At 44.2% G+C, this 23,149-nt stretch overlaps 8 protein-coding genes across 8 annotated transcripts; 4 read left to right on the top strand and 4 right to left on the bottom strand.

Annotated features, from left to right (window-relative positions):
• Window positions 1-1,269: 1,269 nt before the first annotated feature.
• Window positions 1,270-3,870, top strand: AOL_s00173g75 (uncharacterized protein; the record flags this gene model as incomplete). The annotated part of the gene is made up of 13 exons (XM_011127817.1): window positions 1,270-1,327; window positions 1,393-1,412; window positions 1,493-1,531; window positions 1,600-1,626; window positions 1,715-1,774; window positions 1,836-1,914; window positions 1,984-2,439; window positions 2,518-2,708; window positions 2,775-2,861; window positions 2,951-2,996; window positions 3,108-3,298; window positions 3,401-3,548; window positions 3,617-3,870. The coding sequence occupies 13 exons, from the start codon at window positions 1,270-1,272 to the stop codon at window positions 3,868-3,870; spliced, it is 1,656 nt and encodes a 551-aa protein (XP_011126119.1).
• Window positions 3,871-4,137: 267 nt separating this feature from the next.
• Window positions 4,138-6,049, bottom strand: AOL_s00173g74 (uncharacterized protein; the record flags this gene model as incomplete). The annotated part of the gene is made up of 2 exons (XM_011127816.1): window positions 4,138-5,679; window positions 5,771-6,049. The coding sequence occupies 2 exons, from the start codon at window positions 6,047-6,049 to the stop codon at window positions 4,138-4,140; spliced, it is 1,821 nt and encodes a 606-aa protein (XP_011126118.1).
• A 1,419-nt stretch (window positions 6,050-7,468) lies between these two features.
• AOL_s00173g73 (uncharacterized protein) lies at window positions 7,469-8,400 on the top strand (the record flags this gene model as incomplete). The annotated part of the gene is made up of 2 exons (XM_011127815.1): window positions 7,469-7,865; window positions 7,970-8,400. 2 exons carry the CDS (start codon window positions 7,469-7,471, stop codon window positions 8,398-8,400), a joined length of 828 nt encoding a protein of 275 aa, XP_011126117.1.
• Window positions 8,401-8,844: 444 nt separating this feature from the next.
• AOL_s00173g72 (uncharacterized protein) lies at window positions 8,845-10,210 on the bottom strand (the record flags this gene model as incomplete). Its single annotated transcript, XM_011127814.1, has 2 exons — window positions 8,845-9,711; window positions 9,782-10,210. 2 exons carry the CDS (start codon window positions 10,208-10,210, stop codon window positions 8,845-8,847), a joined length of 1,296 nt encoding a protein of 431 aa, XP_011126116.1.
• Window positions 10,211-10,562: 352 nt separating this feature from the next.
• On the top strand, window positions 10,563-11,464 carry AOL_s00173g71 (uncharacterized protein; the record flags this gene model as incomplete). Its single annotated transcript, XM_011127813.1, has 2 exons — window positions 10,563-10,761; window positions 10,860-11,464. 2 exons carry the CDS (start codon window positions 10,563-10,565, stop codon window positions 11,462-11,464), a joined length of 804 nt encoding a protein of 267 aa, XP_011126115.1.
• Window positions 11,465-11,846: 382 nt separating this feature from the next.
• Window positions 11,847-13,464, bottom strand: AOL_s00173g70 (uncharacterized protein; the record flags this gene model as incomplete). The annotated part of the gene is made up of 6 exons (XM_011127812.1): window positions 11,847-12,127; window positions 12,584-12,608; window positions 12,675-13,118; window positions 13,196-13,289; window positions 13,361-13,364; window positions 13,431-13,464. The coding sequence occupies 6 exons, from the start codon at window positions 13,462-13,464 to the stop codon at window positions 11,847-11,849; spliced, it is 882 nt and encodes a 293-aa protein (XP_011126114.1).
• Window positions 13,465-14,369: 905 nt separating this feature from the next.
• AOL_s00173g69 (uncharacterized protein) lies at window positions 14,370-15,851 on the bottom strand (the record flags this gene model as incomplete). The annotated part of the gene is made up of 1 exon (XM_011127811.1): window positions 14,370-15,851. One exon carries the CDS (start codon window positions 15,849-15,851, stop codon window positions 14,370-14,372), a length of 1,482 nt encoding a protein of 493 aa, XP_011126113.1.
• Window positions 15,852-20,282: 4,431 nt separating this feature from the next.
• AOL_s00173g68 (uncharacterized protein) lies at window positions 20,283-22,475 on the top strand (the record flags this gene model as incomplete). Its single annotated transcript, XM_011127810.1, has 4 exons — window positions 20,283-20,533; window positions 20,674-21,270; window positions 21,357-22,226; window positions 22,310-22,475. The coding sequence occupies 4 exons, from the start codon at window positions 20,283-20,285 to the stop codon at window positions 22,473-22,475; spliced, it is 1,884 nt and encodes a 627-aa protein (XP_011126112.1).
• Window positions 22,476-23,149: the final 674 nt, after the last annotated feature.

Raw genomic sequence — 23,149 nt, 5'->3', positions numbered from 1 at the left:
ACTGTTCGTCTTACCCTGTCGCAGTTGGCTTCATGTCAAAATTCAAATCAATTGCTAAAAAACGAGACCATATAAGCTCCTATCTATACCCTCTACAAAATGGCGGTAGTTCAATATCACGGTTAATACTATAAGTCCACCTCACTACACCATATCTAAAACCAATTAATAACATTTCTAAGATACATTAAGACTCTCCCAAATCTGTAGAATAGGCGACTCGGCTATCCGATATAAAATATGAAATAATTTAACGAGTCTTAGACTCTATATTTCGTCATACTTTTTTTACTTCTGTCGAGGTAAATATTATGAATGTATTCCTTGAGCACAAGAAGGGTTCGATGTCGACAACACACACTGATGTTGTATTTTAGCATCTAGCAGCCACAGCACAGTAGCCTAGCCGTCGCACAATGATAATCATCAATCATATACCACCCAGACGTGATACGTCAAATTCAAGGAGGAAGAGGAACCTCCTTTATAATCTTCTTCTAAGGCAATTGAGTCTATCAAGTGTCCGCATACAGTATCCACATTTTCTCTGTCCTGTCCCCGAAAATCCAGCGCATTTGCCCGAACAAGCGCTTATCAAGCCAAGTCTCTTAAACCTTAAGGCTTATCTTCTGTTCCGTGAAGCTTAATATTAATATTATGCACGTCAATATTACATTTTTTTGACGTTCCGATAGAAGATCATAGAATACGCCATAACCTCGGCCTAAAAACCCCCCCCGGTATTAGAGATATAGGTACTTTTTACCCAGAATCACAGCAGGTATATATCAGACCACCTAGACTGGTCTCGTTGTAGACAATCTCAGGCTAGGTGTAACCCCACAACGCAAGTTTGTACGCTGACAAGCATAGTCTAGTTCCAGGAAATGGAAAGCGAGAACAGTTGATAATCCGGGTTTATGTTCTTGGCTTTCACGCATTCCTGTTTGGTATCAAACGAATTGCGATCACAATTCACACTTGCTGGTTGTATCTTGTAGATTTATTTCCTTTTCTGTGTGTGTGTGGGGGCGTTATATTCTTTGATGTAAGCTCGTCAGATCTTGGGATGTGAGGGCGGGTGGTATTTAAATGCCTGACTGCGGCCGGCCGTTTGAAATGTGTTTTTAATTGACGCAGGGTCTTTAATTTTGGTGTTTTGGATTGGTTATTCTTCAATCTGCTTGAAGTTATATTTTGGAAGTTGTGATTTTTTTTTATTTTGAAAGAAGTTGTATTGATCCGTGGTTTTGATCGGCTTGGTCGAGGATGGCGTCGAATCCGCCTACTGAGGTTCTGGCGAAGCCGGAAGATGCTGATATGCTGGGTTCGTATATCTCTTTTGTCAACTCAGTTAGGCCAATGTTAACTAACCCTTTATACGGAATATAGCTAAGATGGGGTATGCGCAGGTATACAGCTCTCAACTTGAAATAGTATACAATATACTTGTTACCGAGTAAAGAGCTTACTTAGGATGAAACCCGTATAGGAGCTCAAAAGGAACTTCTCAAAGTTCGAGGTATTGGGGGTAAGAAAACTTCTATGAGAATCTATGATTTAGTTATTCTAGTGATCGAGTTCTGACAATTGGTGTAGATTGCTTTCGCTATTATGGGATTACTGGTACGAGCTCCGATAAAAACTCATCTTGCATTGAGGTCTCGAGACGTATGATTAATTAACATAAGATATTTTGCATGAGGTTTATTAGCCATCTATCGCTTCGACCTTGACATTTTCGATACCAGCTGGTCCCGCTGGTATGGTTTGGGTACGCTGAGTTCTCGGAATCCAAAACTCTAGATCCGACCACCTGACTTGTATTTATATAGGGATGGTTCATAACCAGCGGCTTCATCTTCGTTGTCGGACTCGCGATGTCGGATTTGGGATCAGCCATGCCTACAGCCGGTATAACAATACATATCTGACTGATACACTATAACGAGTAACATGCTGATTTCTTCACCCAAATTTCAGGCGGCCTATATTGGTGGACACACCACTTCTCTGCTCCCCGCTACAAAAACCCTTTATCTTTCCTCGTCGGCTACTCCAACACCCTTGGCCTCGTTGGCGGTCTTTGTTCAATCGACTATGGATTCGCATTAATGCTCGTATCCGTGATTGTTCTCGTAACCGACGGGGCTTTCGTTCCTACCAATGGCATAATATATTGCGTCTTCCTTGGTTGTGTGATATCACACGGGTTTGTGGTGATGTTTGCGTCGAAGGTTAATATTATGGGAAAAATGCAGACGGTGTTTACGATTGCGAATTTAGTATTGATCGCTGCGACTTTTGTCGTATTACCAGTTGGGAGGAAAGGGGAGAGGAATAGTGCGAAATATGTTTTCACGGAGACGGCGAATTTGACGGGGTGGCCTAGTGGATGGGCGTTCTTTTTGGCATGGTTGAGTCCTATTTGGACGATCGGTGGGTTAAATCTTATATCTGAAAAGTATCTTAAGATCTTGTATTGGAGTCTGGTGGCTAACTACAATATCTTATTAGGCGGGTTTGATTCCTGCGTTCATATCTCAGAGGAAGCGAAGAATGCGAGTTTGGCGGTGCCATGGGGGATTCTGGGATCGATAGGCCTCTGCTGGAGTTTGGGGTTCCTTTGTTGCATTGTTATTGCAAGTTGCATGTCTACGGATCTTGAGAGTATTTTGAATACTCCGTTTGGACAGCCAATGGCTCAGGTGAGTCGTTTCTTGTGGAGTCGTTTTGGGGGTAATATTAATCCTTATTTGATCTTTTGATTTTAGATTTACTATGATGCCGTTGGGAGGAAAGGAGCGATTATCATGATGACTTTCTTATTTTTAACTCAATGGTTGATGGGTATTAGTATTGTTCGTCTTTCTGCATCGGGATCTCTTCGATTCAATTTCTATTATATACAAGAGAATTACTGCTGACCGAGCCCTGTTCGTATACGCAGCTCTTAGCTTCAAGTCGGCAAGCATGGGCATTTTCTCGTGATGGAGGTATGTCTATCCCTCAAACCCAGTATTTTTGCAAATTGGACTCTATGATAGCACCAATATGCAATATTAATCCCGGACCACACTGACTAAAAATATTAATTCCGAATACAGCCCTCCCATTTTCCAAGTTTTTCAGCAAAATCTCCAAAAGATTCGGCCACACTCCGATCCGATGCGTCTGGGGTTGTGCGGGCTTAGCCTGTGTCCTAGGTCTTTTGTGTCTTATCGCAAGTGCCGCTGCGTCGGCTCTGTTCTCTTTATGCGCAGCGGGGAATAACTTTGCCTGGTTTATGCCTATTTTCGTAAGTCTTCTTTATAATATCCCTTTTTCTTAAATACCATCTCTTTTAGCATTATATTATATTGGATACTGGATCTAAAAGAGTATTGGGCTTTATGAATAGGCAAGATTGGTTTGGGGCCGTGATAAATTCGTCCCTGGACCGTTTTATACCGGAAAGTTCAGCATCCCAATTGCAATCGTAGCTTGTATCTTTTTAGTATTCAGTACCTTGTTGGCGATGATGCCAGTGACGGGTCCTGACGTTACACGTAAGTTTCTCGAACCTATACCATTACTCACAAAAACAAACACTAACTACAAGTATCATGTATAAAAGCGGAAACGATGAACTATACCGTCGTAGTAAATTGCGCCGTATGGGGAGGTGCCCTAGCGTATTATTTCATCAATGCTAGGAAGTGGTTTACGGGACCGAAGATGACGATTAATGCGGAGCAGTTGACGGAAGAGCAAGAGAGGAAGATGATGGAGGATCGATCATTGGATGTGAAGAGGGATTCGGTGTCTGGTGGGAAGAAGGATTTAGGGGATATAAAAGCGTCCAAAAGACCGGAGACTGGCGACGTATGAACTGGTAAGAGGAGTCTACGGAATATCTAAGAATATATACCACGGTTAATGAGGATCACATAGAATCCGACCCCGAGGCGATATAGGAGCTAGAAGGCAAGAGGACGCTATTTATAGAGTATAAGGGTTACTTGTTTGAAGATGAAGTTTATAATTTAATCAGACTTTGAATATTAGGCTAGATACTAAAAACTATTTACAAAGGAATCTAATAGATAATGTATATACAAAATGAACTCCTCAATATTAAACCCCCCACCATACCAGTTAATCAAACCATTCATTAACCAACGGATCATACGTCGAATTCCCATACGCCGATCCTCCATACTTCAAATACCCCTTAACATACGGCCTATCAACCTCAGCTTTAATCTCCGTAGGCCTCCCGAACATCCAAACCGTTTGCATCCCCATAACCATATGTTGTAAAATATGACAGTGCATCATCCACACACCAGGATACTTCACGTGTACCCTCCACGCCCTCCACCCAGCAGAAGTATAGGGCACTCCATCTTTCGCATATCTATGAACCATAGTAGTATCCCTCAGTACAGGGAAATAATTATTCTTCATCATATATTCATCATTCCTTCTAGCATCATAAGTTCCATTCCCAGACCCAAGATCCCAGAAATGACCACCGTGGGCGTGGAAAGGGTGGAAATCCCAGGTACCGCTTGGACCGTTATTATTATGCCAGACGATATCGATGACCTCGCCGATTCTGGCGGGGAATATCATGGTTTCTGGGTCGTATGTGTTACGTCTGATGGCATTGTCGAAGTTTGGAATTGTCTTTTCGCCGCGGTTGTAGATGTCTACTAGGTACGGGGTTTTCACTTTGTGTTCTTGCCAGATTAGACCGTTTTGTGCCCATTCTACCGTGTGGGTTTTTACTTGGTAGGCGGTGATGTGGATTGTGCGGGTGACTTTGTGGGTTGGCGGGAGTTGTTCGGTATAGTGGGAGTAGACGGGTTGAAGAGCATATTCCAACCAGTCTGTGACGTTTTGAGGAAGGGATAGAGGTTTTTTGTAAGGAAGGGTATAGGGGAGTTTAAAGGGTCTGGTATGTCCGTGACGAAGGGGGATGTCATAGACTAAAAGAGCGTAACCGGTAACTACATTGCCAGGACGTTCTCGGTTTTCGAATTGGATCCAGTAATGAGTTTTCCCAGAGTTGATGACTTCGTGAAGAGGTTTGGCTTTGAAAAGAGTGCTGAAACGCTGTCCTGAGGCGATTTGGATGTGAGAAGTGGTATAAGGCTGAGTGTATCTACCGTCCGCCTCGATTATTGTCATCTCTGGGTGAGATTCTATACCCATTGTCACGAATGATAAAGCAGTTGCACCGATGAATCTGAAACGGTATGTTCGTCCTGGCTTTACTCTGATGATTTCCGGGGCGCATGTAGACCACTCTCTAGTTTCCCTCGCGGCTTTGGTACCCGACTTTCCATTAAGAAGTAGAGCATTCGTTTCGCCGCTCCAGATGAACTTTCCGGTGGTTTTCGAAAGAAGTCCGTCGGTGATTACATTATCGGTTTTATTGAAGTAGTCTCCGAATTGAAAGATTCGGTCCGCGTGGTATTGATATGGGGCCGGACGGGCGTCTTCGACTATGAGTGCGCCAACGGCTGTAACCGCTTGGAACCCCACGTGCGAATGGTAGAAGTATGTTCCAGCATCACCAATATCCGGACGAATCTCGTAGTCGAAGAAATGGCCTGGTGGGATAGGCCATTGACTTACAAGGGGTGCGCCGTCTGAGAATGGGGCGGTACGTTGTGTGAGACCGTGCCAGTGCTACCATTTAAAATATATCATATCAGTTCCATAGTTTCTTTAAATGATAATTCTGAATGTGGTGATATATATACGAATAGTAGGTACTTACCACAGTCAGCTCAGCGTCTAGCATATCATTATAGACTCTAATCCAAGTCGTCCTCCCTTCTCTAAACCGCAATGTCGGACCGGGACTCGTTCCATTCAATAATACCGAATACCTCATCTCACAGGCAATCGGTACATACCGCGCCGTCCCGCGAAGGACATAATCCGGTACGAATCCCTTTCCATGATATGCTAACTTCGCATGGGCCGATATCGCAAAGGCGCCGAAGATAGCGCATATATAAAATGAAAGACGAGAAGTGAGATCAAAAACAACCATTCTTTATGAATAGTTATTAGTCAAACGATAAAGAAATGAAGAAAAATGAGTGACCGTATTGTTAATATAGACAAATAAATGAGTGAAATGGCCTATGAAGCCTAAAGACAGAAACTACAAAAAAAAGCTTCCCTTCATAGCACGAGCGGGGGGCAGTATCAAGATATTTAAACCCTTATGCGATATGGCTTCGGATTAACCCCCCTTCCTCCCTACCAAAGCATTGCCCTTGCGTATTGCATAGCCTAGCCCTGCATTCTCGAGTCGAAGTCCCAGGCACGTCATCCGATATCCCCTTCATTCACAGAAAGGCAGGAACAAAGCTCAAGAAAGAAAGAAGAAAAACCCAACCGATACAATTGTATACAACCGAGTTCGAGGAAAGTCAACCAAACATACCCATGTTCCATACACTTTTCATTTCGCTAAATGTTATACAGCAAAAGTACCTGTACATAGTTCTCCATAACCAATCGACCCAGGAGCTTTCCTTTTAAATTTCTTCCTTTTCCTTTTGTTTTCCTTTTGGTATTGAAAGACGTTGGCAACTGCCCGATTAAGCGGTTAGCCGACGGACAGCATCTGGGGTTGTCCGGGGAGGCTTGTACAGCTTGTAAGCGCTAGATTCCGAAAACCGTTGGGGATTTACATGTGCGTAAGACTTTCTGATGGTGTGTTTCATTCGCTATTATCATAGTCAATATCATATAAAAAACCAACCGGTGCTTTTTTCTCTCTCCTTGGTTAAACACCTTTGCATTGAGGCACAGTAGTATAATTATAAGGGTTAATTGCTGGCGAGTTTGTGGAGTGGAGCCGAGAGAGCTCTTTCTGTCGAGTTTCGGGTCAACATTGTCAATTGTCGCTCTGCTAATGTGAAAGGGAAGTTGCGAATGATTTGGAGTGATACTGCATAATAGTAATAACTGCGAAAGAAACCTACTGCCTAGTACCGAGTAATTATTATCATCTACCCATATTACCTAGGAGTCGTATTAGCGGTAGGTACCCTCGCCCTTTTTTAATATCTTCCTGTAAGTTTCCAGGGAACAAATTTCGAATTGCAATCAATCGAACTCTGACAATTACAACCGTCCCTCGCGGCTGGCGGCATGGCGGCATCGAACATGAACTTTTGCGTTGTCCGTGTTACACTTTACAGGGGTCGTCTAAAATAGGAAAGTTTTTGTTTCTCCAGAAATTCTATAAAAAAAAAAAAAAAAAAAAAAAAAAATTCGATGCAAAGAAAAATCTTTAGACCAATATCGCGACAAGCCAAATCCAACCTCATTCCTACGCCTATTCCATTCCAACCCACCCATCAACATCACAACCACCACTCCACCAATACACCGTCGTTGTGATATTCCTGCTATCCTCAATTGATTATACCCCTCCCTGAATATATCCTCTGTCACAATGGCCAAAGACTCTGTCAAAGATGCTTCCAAAAAGCGTAAGCGCGATGGCTCGAAATCCCCATCGCCACTAGCCGACCCAACCTCATCGAAAGTAACCAAGTCGAAATCCGACAAGAAGGAAAAGAAGGACAAGTCGGAGAAGAAAGAGAAGAAGGATAAATCGGAGAAGAAGGAGAAGAAGGAAAAGAAGGAGAAGGCCAAGAAGGAGAAGAGCGAGGATGTTGAGGCGGATACTTCGATGGCTGATGTTGATGCCGATGCTGCAGTTGAGGATGTCAAGATGGAGGTTGATGTAGAAGGGGACTCGACGGTTCCTTCGGCGGCTCTGGTGGCCTTTGCGAAGCCATTGGCCGAGGGGAAGCTATCGAAGAAGGTGCTAAAGACTACAAAGAAGGGTATGTGCATACCAATATCTATATCTATATATACATCTGCAGGGCAGACAGGGCATTACCAAAAAGGAGAAAATCACATTGCTAACAATACTTCCTATATATAGCTGCCAAAACAAAGGCCCTCAAGCGCGGCGTTAAGGAAGTCGTCAAGGCCCTCCGCAAATCTCCAAACTACTCGACGGCTTCTAAGCCTGACCCCAAGACCCTGCCACTCCTCATCCTTGCTGCAGATATTTCTCCTCCCGATGTCATCTCCCATCTACCAGTCCTTGCTGAAGACCATGGAATCCCTTACATCTTTGTCACCAGTCGTGCAGAACTCGGTGCTGCCGGAGCAACAAAGAGACCGACTAGTGTAGTCATGATTACTCCTGAAAGTGCCGGGAAGAAGAAGTCGAAGAAGGAAAAGAAGGGCGAAGATGGTGAGAAGGATAAGGGACTAGACAAGATCAAGGAGGATGAAGAAGAGTTCAGGAGTAGCTACAAGGATTTGATCAAGGAAGTTGTCGGAATTACAAAGGCCTTAGAAGTTTAAACCTGGTCAATTGTTTAGTCCGATGCATGAGGAGGGGGGAAGTGGGGGTTCTGGGAAGTTGTTCTATCCCATGATATCTCGGATTGATAGTGGGCTCGGCCGAAGCTTGTATTTACATACTTGCTTTCGGTTGCCCACGATCCCTTCGGACCTGAGACCGCACTCGAACATATATATATCTCGATGCATTTTCTCATTTACTAAACCTTCAGTTCTCGCACCTATTACTTTGTCTGTTTCTCTCTCTCTTCTTTTGTTCTGGTATCGGGGTTCTTTTTAGTTAGTTTTGTCTTCACGATTGTATGTACATGTACAATAATTGCGACGGTCTCCCTTTTTTCTGATATCATACCATCCCATTCCGATATATCACTGTCCATAAAACGCCTAGAATCCAGAAAACACCCAAAAGCAAAATACCAATCTAAACCCGCTCATCTTTGGTTAATCAAATGGTAGCCTTCCAATACTTCTCAATCCTCCTTTCTCACCGGCTTCTCTCGCTGCAATTGCTGTTGGTACTTTGATTCCACAACATTCTCCCCAACTACTATGAACATGCCTCATCCCCTCTCTATCCAACTTCTCCATCAATCCTTTAACTTCCTCCGCCGTCTTCCCAGCAGCTCCACTCTCTCCTTCCTCACCAACTCTTTCCAACTCCCTCATTTCTTCTTCTTCTTTTCCCATACCCTCCACGGCACTTAATATCCCTCCGAACAGGAAATGCTGCATAACCGGCAACTTCCCCACCACTTCCTTCTCCCACATCTTCACCATCCCAACATTAACTTTTCCCCAGCTCTTCGCACTCGATATATCATCCAACATTGGAGAATGCCATCTTAGATTTGCAGTCGTTTTTATAGAGTTTATAAAACGGATGCAGTCGAGGTACATGTACTCAGAACTTAATTCTTCTAGAATATCGGCGTTGTGGATGGATATAGGACGAAGATAAGGGTGGTGGAAGAGTTGGGAGGAACCGAAGACGAAGGGGAGGAATTGGTAATCATCTAGACCCCAGACGCCGTGGGAGCCCGCTGGTTCGAGGTAGTATTCTTGTTGGATGTGACGCATTATGGTTAGATAGATTGGGAAGATGTGAAGAGGGATTGAAGAGAACGAGGTTGATGGGAGGTGGGAGAGTTGGTGTAGGCAGAGTAGCCAGCAGATGAAGTTGAGTTCGTGGCCGGAACCATAGTCTATTCTGGTTCTGTTCCCGAAGGATTCGAGGAGGTAGGTTGAGAGTTCTGTTATGGCGCCGTCTGGGAGGTTTAGGTTCATGTTTTGGTGGATGGTATGGTTGTTCTGTTGTTTGATGCCATCAGGTCAGTCATGTTAGCAGCTTCATATATGGGTGGGTAGCAATGAAACCGACCTTCTCTATAGCATCGTAGAAATCCCTAAACCCCTGATTCCCAAACCGACTGCCTCCATTATCCACCCGTGGATTCTCTTTCACCAGCTTCTCTACCTCTTTTAGAACATCAAGAATGGCCTTTATAACAGGCGTCTCGTCCTCATAACTCAACCCGCTCTTTGAAGACTTATCAATACAAGCCTCGTTCAGCGATAACACAAAGTTCAGAAGTAGACCGCAGGTAGAGGAAGCATGGAATAAGTCCAAATCAGTAGGAGTGACGATTCTTCGGATCGGGGTTGTGAACGATAATGTTGCTTTCTCGGGAACTGTGAGCTGTCCCGTGGGTTTGGGAGGTATGGCTGGTGTACGGTCTTGACGTGGCTTTCGAGGTGTAGGTAGTTTGAGAGGTGATGAAGTTGTATTTGGAAGCTGTGGTTCGACCATCGTGGGTTTATTGATATAGATAAGGATGTAGCTTTAGACGTCGATGTAGATGTAGATGTAGGTATTGGACTGAGGTTATGAAGTTGTTCAAGTCGAAGTCGTGAATTTAGATCGTGAAAGTGGGTTGGATTGGATAAGCAAGACAGCTCGCATTAAATCAACATCAAATTACCAAATACAGAAGCCATAAACTACCAAATCAGGAAACATTTACCAAAAAGGGCAATTTCCACCGCCATCCCAACTTTTTCCACTCTCAAAGCTCCAAACCCTCCACTCCACCCACCTTCAATGCAAAAACATCATCGACTTTCAACATCGACTTCAACCATCACCCTCCACTAATCCAACAATGACCTCCTCACCCTTAATCCCCGAAATATCCCTCAACCCTCTCCCCCAATCCGACGGTTCATGCCAATACACCTGTCCGACCTCCCGCACCACAATCCTAACTTCAGTCAACGGACCCCTCGAAGTCCGTCCCAAAGACGAGTTACCAAACCATGCAACCATCGAAGTAATCGTAAAACCCGGCATCGGTGTCGCAGGTACCTCCTCCCTCTCTACAAAAGTGCTTTTCAAATAGTAATCTACAATCTACAATTTAACTAACTAAATATCTTTTTTATTTTGTCACGAAAAAAAGGTGTTCGCGAAACCCGTCTATCATCACTAATCCACTCCACCCTCCAATCTCTAATCCTAACCAACCACCACCCTCGCACATTAATCCAAATCGTCGCTCAAATAGTCCAAGCCGAAGATCATACCTCGCTACCTCTACTCCTTACACCGTTGCTAAACTGCACCATTCTAAGTCTTTTGATCGCGGGGATCCCAATGAGAACGGTGGGTTGGAGCGTACACCTGGCGGTTTTACAAAACAACTCTAGGGGGAACTTTAAGACTGCTGAAGGACAAGTGTTTAAGTTGGAAGAAAAAACTGGTGGTAATGGTGATAAGATGGATACGGAAGAGAACGAAAAGGCAGTAGCCGTGGTGGTTAGGAATCCGAATAGTGAGATTCTGGGTCTGGCGAAGAGTAGTCATACGCTTACTTTCTCGAAGGAGGGTGAAATGCTATTGATTGAGTCTCTGGAGTGCTCGCAAGGAAGCGGTGGGGAGAGCGCTGATGGGCAAGGATGGGATATTACCGACTTTTTGAAGTTGGCGGAGGAAGGGAAGAGGATATGTTGCGAGGAAGGAGTGGAGATTGTTAGAGACGCACTGGGAGATAGAAAGGTTTTTTGATCTCGAGATTATATCATATTGATTTGATTTACTACTCGGTGTTAAGATTTTTTATGGATCATGTACGATATACAGAAGGAGGGATTTATGATAGATTAAAAAAGCATGCATGTTATACTATAATCATTGTTTACGGAGTTAATGGAGAAAATCGTTTCCTTTGGAGATTTTTAAACTTCATTTCATTTGCTTTTATCTATTCATTAAAAGTCGTAACGAAGTCCTGCTGAAACTTTCATTCCGCGATAAGTTTCATAAGCAGGCCTCGAGTAAAGGCAGGGGAACTTGAAACAGCCCGTATCGCCTGCTTTATATAAAATACATCCATATTAAAAAAAAAAAAACAAGAAGCGTGTAGCAATCAAAAATTTGCTAGACGCATCTAAGCGGACAACTTCTTCCTGGCAAAGGTTGGGAGGATGAAGCTAGCCTCGTGGATCTTGGCGTTGTAGTATCTGCAGAGCTTATCTTCTTCTTCCTCGGACCACCTCCTCAGTGGCTTGGTAACGTCCCTGTTGGCATCCTTGCAGCAGACCATGAATCCAATCTGGCCTGATGGGTAGGTGGGGATGGTGGTGTAGGCGTACTCGGCGACTGGGAAAGTCTTGCCGCAGTCCTTCTTGAGTCTCTGGATGAGATCGATGTGGAGCCATTGGTTCTCAGCTATACAGAAAGAAGAATGGAAAGTTAGCAAACCCAGTTCATGTTTCAAAGGATCATCCTCCGGGGAGAACTAGCTGGAGACGAGATGGAGAGTGTTATAGAGTTTCAAAACTGAGGAAGAGCTGTAGGTCAGAAGAGCGGATTGGCTGATGGAAACCCGACCCAACCATCGGAATGCCGAATATGATCTCTTTTCAAAAGAAACCAACTTCGGCTAGCATCGATGAGGCCATCAGTACAAGACAGGTTTCATCGAACCAGATCCAACCCCTCCCAGCATAATCCCCTTCTGTTGAGACTTTTCTGTTCCTTTTTCTTCAGGTTTTAACATTTTTCTCTTTTCTCTTTTTCTTGGTCTCAGAATCTTTCTTTCGATCTTTCTTTTTGACCGCCTTCAGCAGCTACAGGAAGGATATAGGGATACAAATGGTCTTTAGAAAATGGGAAACGAACAACCTTGAGTCGTGATGACCCCTCCTTCCTATAAAAGCAATTGATTTTTAGCCAATGAATCTAAAATATAATAGATTTGGAGAGTATATCTTACTCTCAAAGCTCCTTCCAAAAGCTCGAAGTATGGGAGCTGGAAAAGGCTCTCCGCTGGGCCATCAGGATCGCTGGAATCGGTAATGATAACATCGAAAGTGTTCTTGTAGTCGGCCAAGAACTTGAATCCGTCGCCGATGTGAGTCTTGACCTTGGGGTGTTTGTAGCTAGCAGACATATCTGGGAGGTATTGCTTGGAGACACGGATGACGGCTTCGTCGATGTCGCAGAGGATAGCCTCTTCAACGCATTCGTGCTTGATAACCTCACGGAGAACACCGCCATCTCCGCCACCAATGACAAGAACCTTCTTTGGCTCTGGGTGAGAGTTCATGGCGAGGTGAGTGATCATCTCTTGGTAGGAGAACTCGTCACGTTCGGTGCACTGGATGACATTGTCGAGGACGAGGACATTGCCATAGTCGGTGGATTTGAAGACGAGAACCTAGAGAAGCCAACGATAGTGTTAAAAATAAAAGATGCTCAAGAAGCAAGCAAGCAGAGGTGCAATTAGCTTCATACGTCCTGGTAGAGCGACTTCTCGTGGTGGAGGATCTTCTCTACTTTAAGGGTCATGGCCTGGCCACGCCACATCTCATTGATTTCACGGAACCATCTGTAAAAGTGTCAATTGGTTGCTCCAAAGAATCCACAGGGTATCTATGGCGATGGTGAAGGATTATTTACCCGTCTGTTCAAGAGTTGATGGGTTAGCATACATTATCTATGTTGGGAAGGTGGGTTGGTGGGGCCATACCAACGATGGTGGGGTGAGTTAATTCCTCAGACATTTTGAATGAACGTTTGGTAGATAAAAGACGTCTTTGAAAAGATTGAAGAGACGGTGTAAGGTATCTAGGCTAGCAAGAATCAGTTAATGGCCTTGAAGCTGGAATTATCATCGCGACAAAGCATGGTGGGAGTAGTGATGGCATGGCCCAGCTTAGCTACATCCCACATGGCAAGGTGCCGAAGCTCCCAGAAGATTACTAGAGAACCAATGGAAGGAACTTACCTTGAACAATCGATGCCCAGCGTTACCAAATGACGATATCAGAGGACGAAGAATGTTGGTGAGAAGAAGAGGAAGAAGAAGAAGAAGGACGAGGACGAGGACGGTGTTGGTGAAAGGAAAGAAAGAAAGAAAGTTTTGTGCGAGATTTTCTACCAGACCGCCGACAAGCGCTTTAGCTCCTTAGCCGTTGTACAGCTTCAAGCAAGCAAAAAAAAAATCGGAAAAAAAATTAGAAAAAAAAAACACCAAAAAAAAGACTCGAAGAATGTAAAAAAACAAATTTTGGTATCCGAAAAGTCTCTGTCGGTGCTACCCATCGGCGGCGGGTACTGACGTATGAGGTATTTCTGCAGGTTCGTCCGATGCCCTGTGGAGCTCTGCCCTGCCTAACCACATTTCACCAAGTGCTCGGATGCGCCTTCCTTTCTCAACGCGCCTTTTTTGAAAATGCAACAGTCAACGATTTCCGGGGTGTCTTTGGGGGGACTATGCCTTCAGTTCCACGCAGTGGGGGGATCGAGTAATGAAAACATGGCCATGGGATGCCAAGTGTAAGTGCTTAGTATTTGTAATGTTACATGATGTCGGTACGGTCCTTCCTAAGATACAATCTTAAATATAGATACACCGGTCGGTGCAGTGAATGGTATTACAATCGTGTATATATGCATATGATTCCTTTCATGGCATCATCAAATAAGGCCCTCCCTTCCAATGCCCCTGCACATTCACCAACTCTACCAATCCCTCTTCAAATGCCTTCTTCCCAACTTCTAGTAGCTCAATCGCCGGTGCTCCATCACAAAGCGTCGTAAATCTTTGTTGTAGGCTGGGCCCTCCTGCCCCTGTTCCGTAGCACGAAGAATCATATGGGATCCTCAGCTTTACTCTTTTCATCTTTTGCTGCTTCTCGACTGGTGCCTTTACCAATCTCCCCTCCTCTTCTTCTCCTTGATGGATTAATGATAAATTTTGGAAACTGAAGAGTGGTGGTGGTAGCACTGATGTCCTTATGAATCCCCTTTGGTCAGTAATTATATCAGTCGGAGGTGTCGGAATATCTATTATCCTCGTCGGTGGGAGATCTGGTGACTCAGGCGGGGTTGGTAACCCGCTGGTCATGGCTCCGCTTCCTGTAGACATTGAAAATAGCATTTCCTTGCAGATCTTGTTTGTGTATAGATCCAAGATTTGGAGGTTTCTACAACAGTCTCTGATAACGGGGCAGAGATGTTCGTCTTCTGAAAAGCGGTAAAGTTCGTGCTCATGTTCCGCTTCGTGTTCAGGACGGTTTGTGTCGTGAACCCATCCTTTTAGAACCTCGAGGGATAGATATTGTAGTCTCCCGCCGTATTTCAGGAGCAGTTTTCTGGTTCCTGAAAGTGTGACCCCAGTGCAGTTCTTTATTGTCAAAGCTGTCGATTTGCTTGCTGCTCCCATGATGTTGGATAGTAAATTGTCGTTGAAGCTTGATACATTGACGACTTCAAGATTCACTAGTTCTTTGAAACCCCCAGGAACAAGGTGAAGCACACTGCTAGGCTTCAAAGTATCTGTCGGGCATGTCGTTCCATCAATAATCAGGGTCTGTAGTTCTCTCAGCTTCCCCAGATTGTAGAGAAGCTCTGCGACATCGCCTCCGTATTCGACCCTACCATTCCTAACACTAACCCCCTGCAAGCGTTTCAATCCACCCTCATCAACAATAGCGTAAGTCAATGCATCTATCGCCCCAGGAAAATCCATTGTCAGAGTATTCAAGTTTGACATCAACCCCAATGCCCTTTTCATCAGAACTTTCAAGTTCTCGGTTGGAAGATACTGTTGAGACAACTTCATAACCCCCCCATATGCATCCCATCTCATGACCACCCTTCGAACATATCTCCCAACTATCTCTCCGACTCCCCCGTCTCTTACAAATTCTTCGAGTTGTGTGAAGCTTTTGATAGTGATGCTTTCAAAGATATAAGGTGTAGATGTTACTCTTAGGGATTTTGAAGTGAGAGAAAGGTTCTGGAGAGCAGATTTGGAGGGCGAAGTTCGAGTTGCAGAATTCAACGGTGAAACGACGGTTTTGATGGTTCGATGGGGGAGGTAGGAGAATATAGTAAGGAATAGTTCGGGCGGAAGGCTAGTGAGTGTAGTTTTTGGAGAAGCCATTTTGCCCTACGCAGCTAACTAGCAATGCAGATAGACTTATTTTCCTTGAACCTCTGTCGATTTGCGAAGTAGCGTTTAAGATAATTCGATACTTGTATACTTCGAAAGAATGAAGTTCGATTATGGGAGACGACCCGAAATTAAATAATCGAATCCCAGAAAGAAAGAGAGAGAGAAACAAAAGCGGGGAATCCTTATTCTCCCCTCGATCGATACGACGAAACACTTGTCCACCTGTACAAAATAGTCAACCTTGTAAATACCCGTGATACCGTACTATGATTGGATCTCCTGCGGGTAGTATTCAATGCAATGATGTCGACCTTTTCCTTCTGAAGAAGCCGTGATCCGAACTCCGCGTTGTGTTGTGCTACCAAAAAGGCTTTGAAGGATGTCTCTTGTTACGTAAAACTCCAGCCAGAAACCATGCAAGCTTCGCGACTCCGACGTCACTTCAGAACCTTGGAGGGCAAGTACTTCCTTGTGGGGGGTGGATATATGACGATTGTGATATAAAAATTGGGATTTAACGTCTTTTGCTCGTTTAAAAGTAGAAGTGATAGGAATAAAGATCAGATGAGAAAGGTCCGAATGATATTTTGTGCTTTAGAATACGCATATGCCTCTAGTATAGCTATTGTATGGGAATGAATTGATTTTCAGAGCAGACGAGCAAGATATGCTGCAATATATATCGCTGCGCTGCGCTGCCCGACGCAGTTGCAATGCTTTCTGCCACGCGGACTTAGCTTTGACCGTTTCGTATTCCTTCCATGGATTCCAACGCCGAATAGACATGAAAATTTTCCTGAATGGCGTTTCTCCCTTCTGATTCGAACTCCCTTCAGCTTCTAGTCCGTGGCGCCATGCTGGCTAAAGGTATAGCGTGATGGGGAGCTCAATTGAAGAAAAAAAAAAACTACTCTCAGACACAAAACCTACTAGCTAGCAAGCAAGCAAGCTAAGAAGGGGGGCGGGCGTTGAACTTCGCCGTCCACCACTTTTGGGCAAATCAAATTCGAATGTTTGTAGGGGGAAAAGTCTGTGTTACCACCTGATGCTTAAGTTTTTGCTGGCTTTTTTTTTTTACTTTCTCCACATGCATATTAAAATGCTAGACTACTGGTTGAAATAGGTAGGATAATATATATTTCCTTGCTTGTATCAACTTCGTGGAGCCAGGATGTTGGTCTAGAATTCACAGCTCAAATCAAACTGCAAGCTATGGTCTGTTGTGCGAGGCCGGGAAACGCCCGTAGACTAGTTTGGTTATGGAGATGCATGTGGGGATCTAGGATGAGGTTGGTTAGTTGGAACAAGGATAGCTGTCATTCTGGATATAACTGGAAGTACATCAATTGCACTAGGGAATTTCCACTTGGGATTCATTTGAGGTTTTGGAGTTTTGTGATCAGGTAATGCGATCGCGCAATTAATTAATTATGTCTTCTTCGCGAATTCGGAGCCTGGATTTCGAAAGGTTAGGCGAGTCCCGCGGCTCCGCTGCATGCATCAAGCCCAAATTAACAGGAATGGCCAATGAGCAGGAGAATAATTGTAATCGAACATACTTTTCCACGAAGGTATTTGCAATTTTTGAGATAAAAAGTACACATTGATGATAAAATGTATTAATATAAGTACTTACTTAAGTGCTTATGTATCAGGAACCAATGAGAACTACTCGATTAGAGTATCACTCTGAGACCTTCCCACAACCTGAATTCTACCAATGGCGTCTCTAGCTCTAATTAAAAATCCCCCAGAATCAATAGGCATTCGCAGACTGGTCACACGATCCGACTAAAAACTAGCGTTGGAGTCTCTCTATGTTTTTGTGGAGTTTCTCCGTTAAATACTTCCTTGGACTTTTGGAACTGCCGTATGCATGTTAGAAAATCCCACCTAGTTCCAACTACAACCTCTTCTAATCGAACTAGTTATAACATTAGCCTTGAACTTAAAAGGTTAATTTCAACCGGTCTCTCTCGTGCATCTACAATAGCTTGCGCGTCAGACCGGCAATAAGCATTCTTTTGCCAAGAAGCGTTGGATATCTGTAATTAAGCCTCAATCTGGAAAGACCCTTCGAAGACCTGGAAGCTCTAAAGATGCCCCCCCAACAATCGTCGAGTGGGTCTGGTCCATGGGCCTCAGAGTCGGGGTAATATTTTAGCGAATTTAGCTGACATGCCTACTTACTATGTAATAGTTAATCGATAACATTTTCAGCCCTGAAGCTCGTCAAACGGATCTTCGCTCTGCAAGCTTACTCTTCAATATATTCGCTCTCGGAAATGCATGCGATTGCATTTACATATCATGTAGCTAGCTAGCTAGCTTGTTCTTTTCTGGAATCGATTAAGCATGCATGGATTCCTTTGCACGTTATCATCATGACAAAGACATTGTTGTCCGGGGTGAGTCGGCCGAAGGAGTCCTCAGAGGTGGGGCGTCTGGATCCTTCCTTAAAGCTTAATTGAAGGAAACTATTTCCGGCGGCGAGCTTGGATCCACGGATGTCGGTGGTTACAACATTATCGCGCATTTGCATTTCTCGTCTAGGCTAATTGTAGAACTAGCTCTGGCCCAACGTTGAGACGAAGACTTGAATATTCGAATCCACGCGATCGGACTGTGTTGAATTTGTTGTCGTTAACTTAATTATGGCTTAGACCGAGGCGTCGTGTCAATGCAATGGCTAGCTATCAGCGCTTCTTGACGACGAAACGCTGAGCGGTGCTTAGCTATAGCCATCTTCACAGTTAATTGCATATTGTTGATACTGTGAAGTCTCTTGCGAGATAACATAATTCCATGCATAGAGCTCGAGTTTTTTTCGAAACCCTTTGCCGGAGCGGATTCGGTCGGTTGGTAGCTGCGGTCATCCAATGCGCTGTGGGCCCAAGCTAGTTAGTGTCCCTTGATCAATTGATCAGAATCCGCCTAGGCTATAAGCCAAGGTACACACAGAGTTGCGATTATGTCAAATGCTGACCTACCCCGTCCGAAGTTTATTCAAGTCAACAAGGCTATCGCCAAGTTCGCAAAAGTCGCATGCCCAGGGTCAAAACTTTGCGAGATCTTCAATTGCTAATATATACACGGGTTAGTTTCATCGTAAGGCCAAGGTCAGGCATAGGCCTTTGCCAAAGACGGCACAAAGTAGAATGAGGCTGAAATTTACCTTTAAATTTTACTTAATCAACCACTGATTTTATGGTTTAAAAAAACAAAAGGAATCTAGTCAAGGAATCGGTGAACCCATATTTAGAGATTTTTGCGGCTCCACATCGATGCACCTCGGCTTGGACTTGGGGAACTGGTGCACTTACTCTGGAAGATGATCGATGAGGAGAGGTTATACGTTAGTGCGGCTCATTAGCTCAAGCTCAGGGCCCACGAAAGGAGGCTGAGACATGTCGACATGGTTCGATCGATATTACCACACCGAGGGTTCTCCACCACACATTTTCTCTCCCTCTTGAATTGTTGACATTGGATCTCGAGAATTTTTCTGCTTCCTTCTTTTCAAAGATTTGATCCGATCTGTTAAAAGAAAGAAAATTAAATTAAAATCTGTTAACCGCAATTTGCGAAAGAAATAGGCCCTAGACGCCAAATGTTTCGAATAGATCTTTGTGTCACGGTAGCCTTCCAGCCTGCAGGCCTGCCGTCCTCAATACCCGTCGTGCCACATTCTTACATACACATGCAAGCATATGCATCTCCTCGTTGAAGTAAAACCCGACCCAGGCGCTTGGATGCCTTGCGGATTTTTCCTTCTTCTCCTTCTTTTCTTCTTCTCAGAAAACTGAGAACGGTATCTGGTCCCTGTTTTTGTATGTATTTATGTAAGTAAGTATGACAGGATTCAAAGAAAACCTTTTACCGTTCCCCCCTCCCCTCCCCCATGGACCGGCCCAACATACATAAGACTCCACTTTTTCAAACATAGCTAAAGCATATATCCTGGTAAATTTAGACCAACTGAGCGGGAAGGGCCCTGCGCCTCTATCCCAAGTTGGGCCGCGACTGCAGGAGATTTGAGTGAGTTAGCTAACATGTTTAAACTCACCTTACTTACTGAGATGTTGTACTCGGGGAGCCTCATGCATGCTAAGGTATCTAGGTGGAGCAACGCTGCAAGAGTTTACAATCAGAAACAAGAACCCCCAAGGTTGAAGGAATTGGGCTGGTAGTTGCCTGTAAGTTCTAGGTATACAAAATGTGAATATTAAAACGAGTGGAATTCCCTGGGGATGATTCTGAAAAATATCACTCGTTGTCATTTTATATTTACAAAATAGTTAGGAAGAGGAGGCCCTTTCTATGCTCTTCTAATTTGGGGATTAACTATTCTTTTGATCAATATCCAGCTACTGAAGCAGACCGCAGTTAGTTTAATTAGCTGGAGTGTAAACATCAGAAATGCAGTTCTCTGGCCTATTACGCGCAGTGGTATGCGCGCTCGGGATCTCTACCGCTCAAGCAATCTCCAATCCCGCTGGAACGGATGTTTCAGTATGGTCAAAAAATCCAGATCTATCTCCTCGAGATGTGATGAGACTTATTGGCCGTTCCCTCTCAGAAGTCAGTCATCAAAAGCGAGAGACTGTTTTTTCAAATTCAACTTCTTTTGAGCAGAGTTGGGATGGAGCAGTCCTCCTAAGCTTGGAATAGTATGTTCATTAGTACCCCCTCCTCCTCCTCCTCCTCCTCCTCCTCCGCCTCCTCTCCTCGTTCTATTGTCAGAACCCACCCTATCGCACGGGTTTGCATTCATTAGTATACAATGTACTAAGTTTATATATCAATCTAGTGAAGCAACCACACAAACATCACAGGGAGAACTTGAACGTACCGTCAAAATCGACGTCTCCTGCACAACCTGTTACCTCAAAGGTCAAGTTCTCGCAGAACTAACCATAGACCGACCTTTCAACCTCACCGAAACCTTCAACAACTTCACCGAGCAAGTCGGTACTCAAGTCGGAAACGTCAGCGACGTAGCCGTCGAATACGTCAGAAACTACACCAGCAATGTAGCCCGAAACCTCGCTGACGGATTCGATCTCGACGATTTAGATTTACCACCCCTCGATATCGATTTTAATATCGATATACCCCAGATTCCAGAGTGTACTTTGAGATTCCAGTTTGATGAGCTGGAACTTTATGTAGAGCTCAATACGTTTTTTTCGGCGGGGATTACTTATACGTTGAATTTATATGCTTCGAAGACGCAGTTTGGGGTTCAGATCTCTCCGAGGCTGTTCTTTGGGGCTGTGGTTGTTGTTGATTTGATATTGAGTGCTGAGGCGGAGATTAATATTACTAGTGGGTTTCATATCAGGATCGATGATGGTGCTGAATTGAAACTCGGGTTATTTGCGGATGAGGTTGCTGAATCTGATATGTAAGTCTTCCAAATTCCCAACAGTGCACATATATATGCACATAGAACCGACCAAGCTAACTCCTCCTCCTTCCTCTAAAAACTAGTGGCGGTCAATTCGAATTCCTCCCAGTAATAGTAGAAAGCGCAGGCGTATTCCTCAAGGCCGTGCTCCGCATCAAACTCCGCACCGGTTTCGAAATCGCTACTCCAGAGATCGAAATCCTAGGTTTCAACGTCGCAGAAGCACTTGACGCCAGTGCCGGCGTTGAAGTCAGCGTCTGGACCCACATCGCAGAACTAAGCACAAATGTCACAATCCTCCCAGCGGGGGACGAAACCGACGGATGTCAATTAAGAGTCGAAGAAGGCTATCAACTCGGCATCGGTGCCGCTGCGGGTGCTACCGTAGCTCTCTTGGATCACACTTGGGGTCCCGCACCGAGTACTACTATTCCTATATACTTCACAACATTTACACAATGTGCTATACAAACTACTCTACCTTCTTCGACGATAACTTCTTCTGCAACAATTGCTCCGCGACAAGTTAGCGACGATGGAACGTTGACATCAAGTACATCTGATAGTCTGACGACTACGACGATAACAACCACAGTCACGTACCGCGGTATAGAATGCATGTCGTACGATATGGTCGATTGTCCCGTATCACTTCAAAGAACTACGAAAACGGAATCAAGGATTACACTTGTTACTTCCGTTCCTTCTGGCGTGGAGGCAACCTTCCCGGTCACGATGCAAACGACAGGTGTTCAACCCAGATCATTCGGTACAGGAGTTCAGAAACTATTCGAAACTTCAGGTCCACCTACCGCGTACACTCCAAGTGCGACTTCGGAATCAAGGATTGGGTTTTTGGAGGGCGATATCGGTGGAGTTGATAAACGTATCATTCTCGGTGTGAGTATTGGAGGTGGTCTTTTGGTACTAGGTATCATTATCGGTGGCATAATGTGAGTTCAAAATCCTCTTCGAAGAAGCCCTCGAAATTGACAATTATATCGGTGAAATCATGCTGATATCTTTATCGAAACAGTATCTGCATCAGACGAAGAAAATATTCTGCCGTTCCACCGCCAGGTCACGGGCAAGTTACCACATCGTATCGAAGTGATCACGAACCCTACAGACCGGGTTTCGTCAAGTACGACTCGGAGCAAACCGTGTCTACAGCTACAACTGGAACTCGACGAGGGTCATGATTAGACTCTGTTTTATGAAATCGATATGTTTATATATATATGAACTCTTCATTATATGGTCCATAGTCGATACCATGTATTATGATCTTATGATTCTGAAAGCTCTTTGGATGTTATGCGGCGTTGGATATGGTTTTTGTTCTTGTTCGTGTTTTGTTGCTTTCGGGGTTGTAGTTTAGATATACTCTCCGATTACTTGATATACCTTACCTTATACCAATATCATTACCTAAGTATGTTACCTTATAATTAGCTATAACTAGAACGATGCCTTTCAAACCAAGTCAGTTGTAACTGTCGACTGCAGGATGTGCTCGATGCATGTATGAATGATCGGGGGCATACGCGCCATGGAGAATCAATGGGAGCCGAAAGCAACACAGTGGACATAAACCCTCAAGATTCCACCAATTCAGACCCGTCTTACCTTCTAGATAGATATGAACGATATCCACGGAGCCATCAGGATTATATGTATGGTAAACATCTTACTCCCGCATAATTATAATACGAATAAAACCATAACTTTCAGAGAAAGGGATACTTTAATTCACCGTATCATATAATTACAAAAAAGAAAGTAAGTCTCGAATCTCAATACTAGAGAAAAAGCCATCCATTAACAACCGTTTAGGAGAAAGAGAGAGAAAATAAAAATAAAAAGTAGATATACA

The sequence above is a fragment of the Orbilia oligospora genome, assembly GCF_000225545.1.
Source record: "Orbilia oligospora ATCC 24927 unplaced genomic scaffold scaffold00173, whole genome shotgun sequence".
NCBI classification, from domain to species: Eukaryota; Fungi; Ascomycota; class Orbiliomycetes; order Orbiliales; family Orbiliaceae; genus Orbilia; species Orbilia oligospora.
The sequence above is the reverse complement of the archived record's forward strand: the minus strand, read 5'-3'. Positions and strand labels throughout refer to the sequence as shown.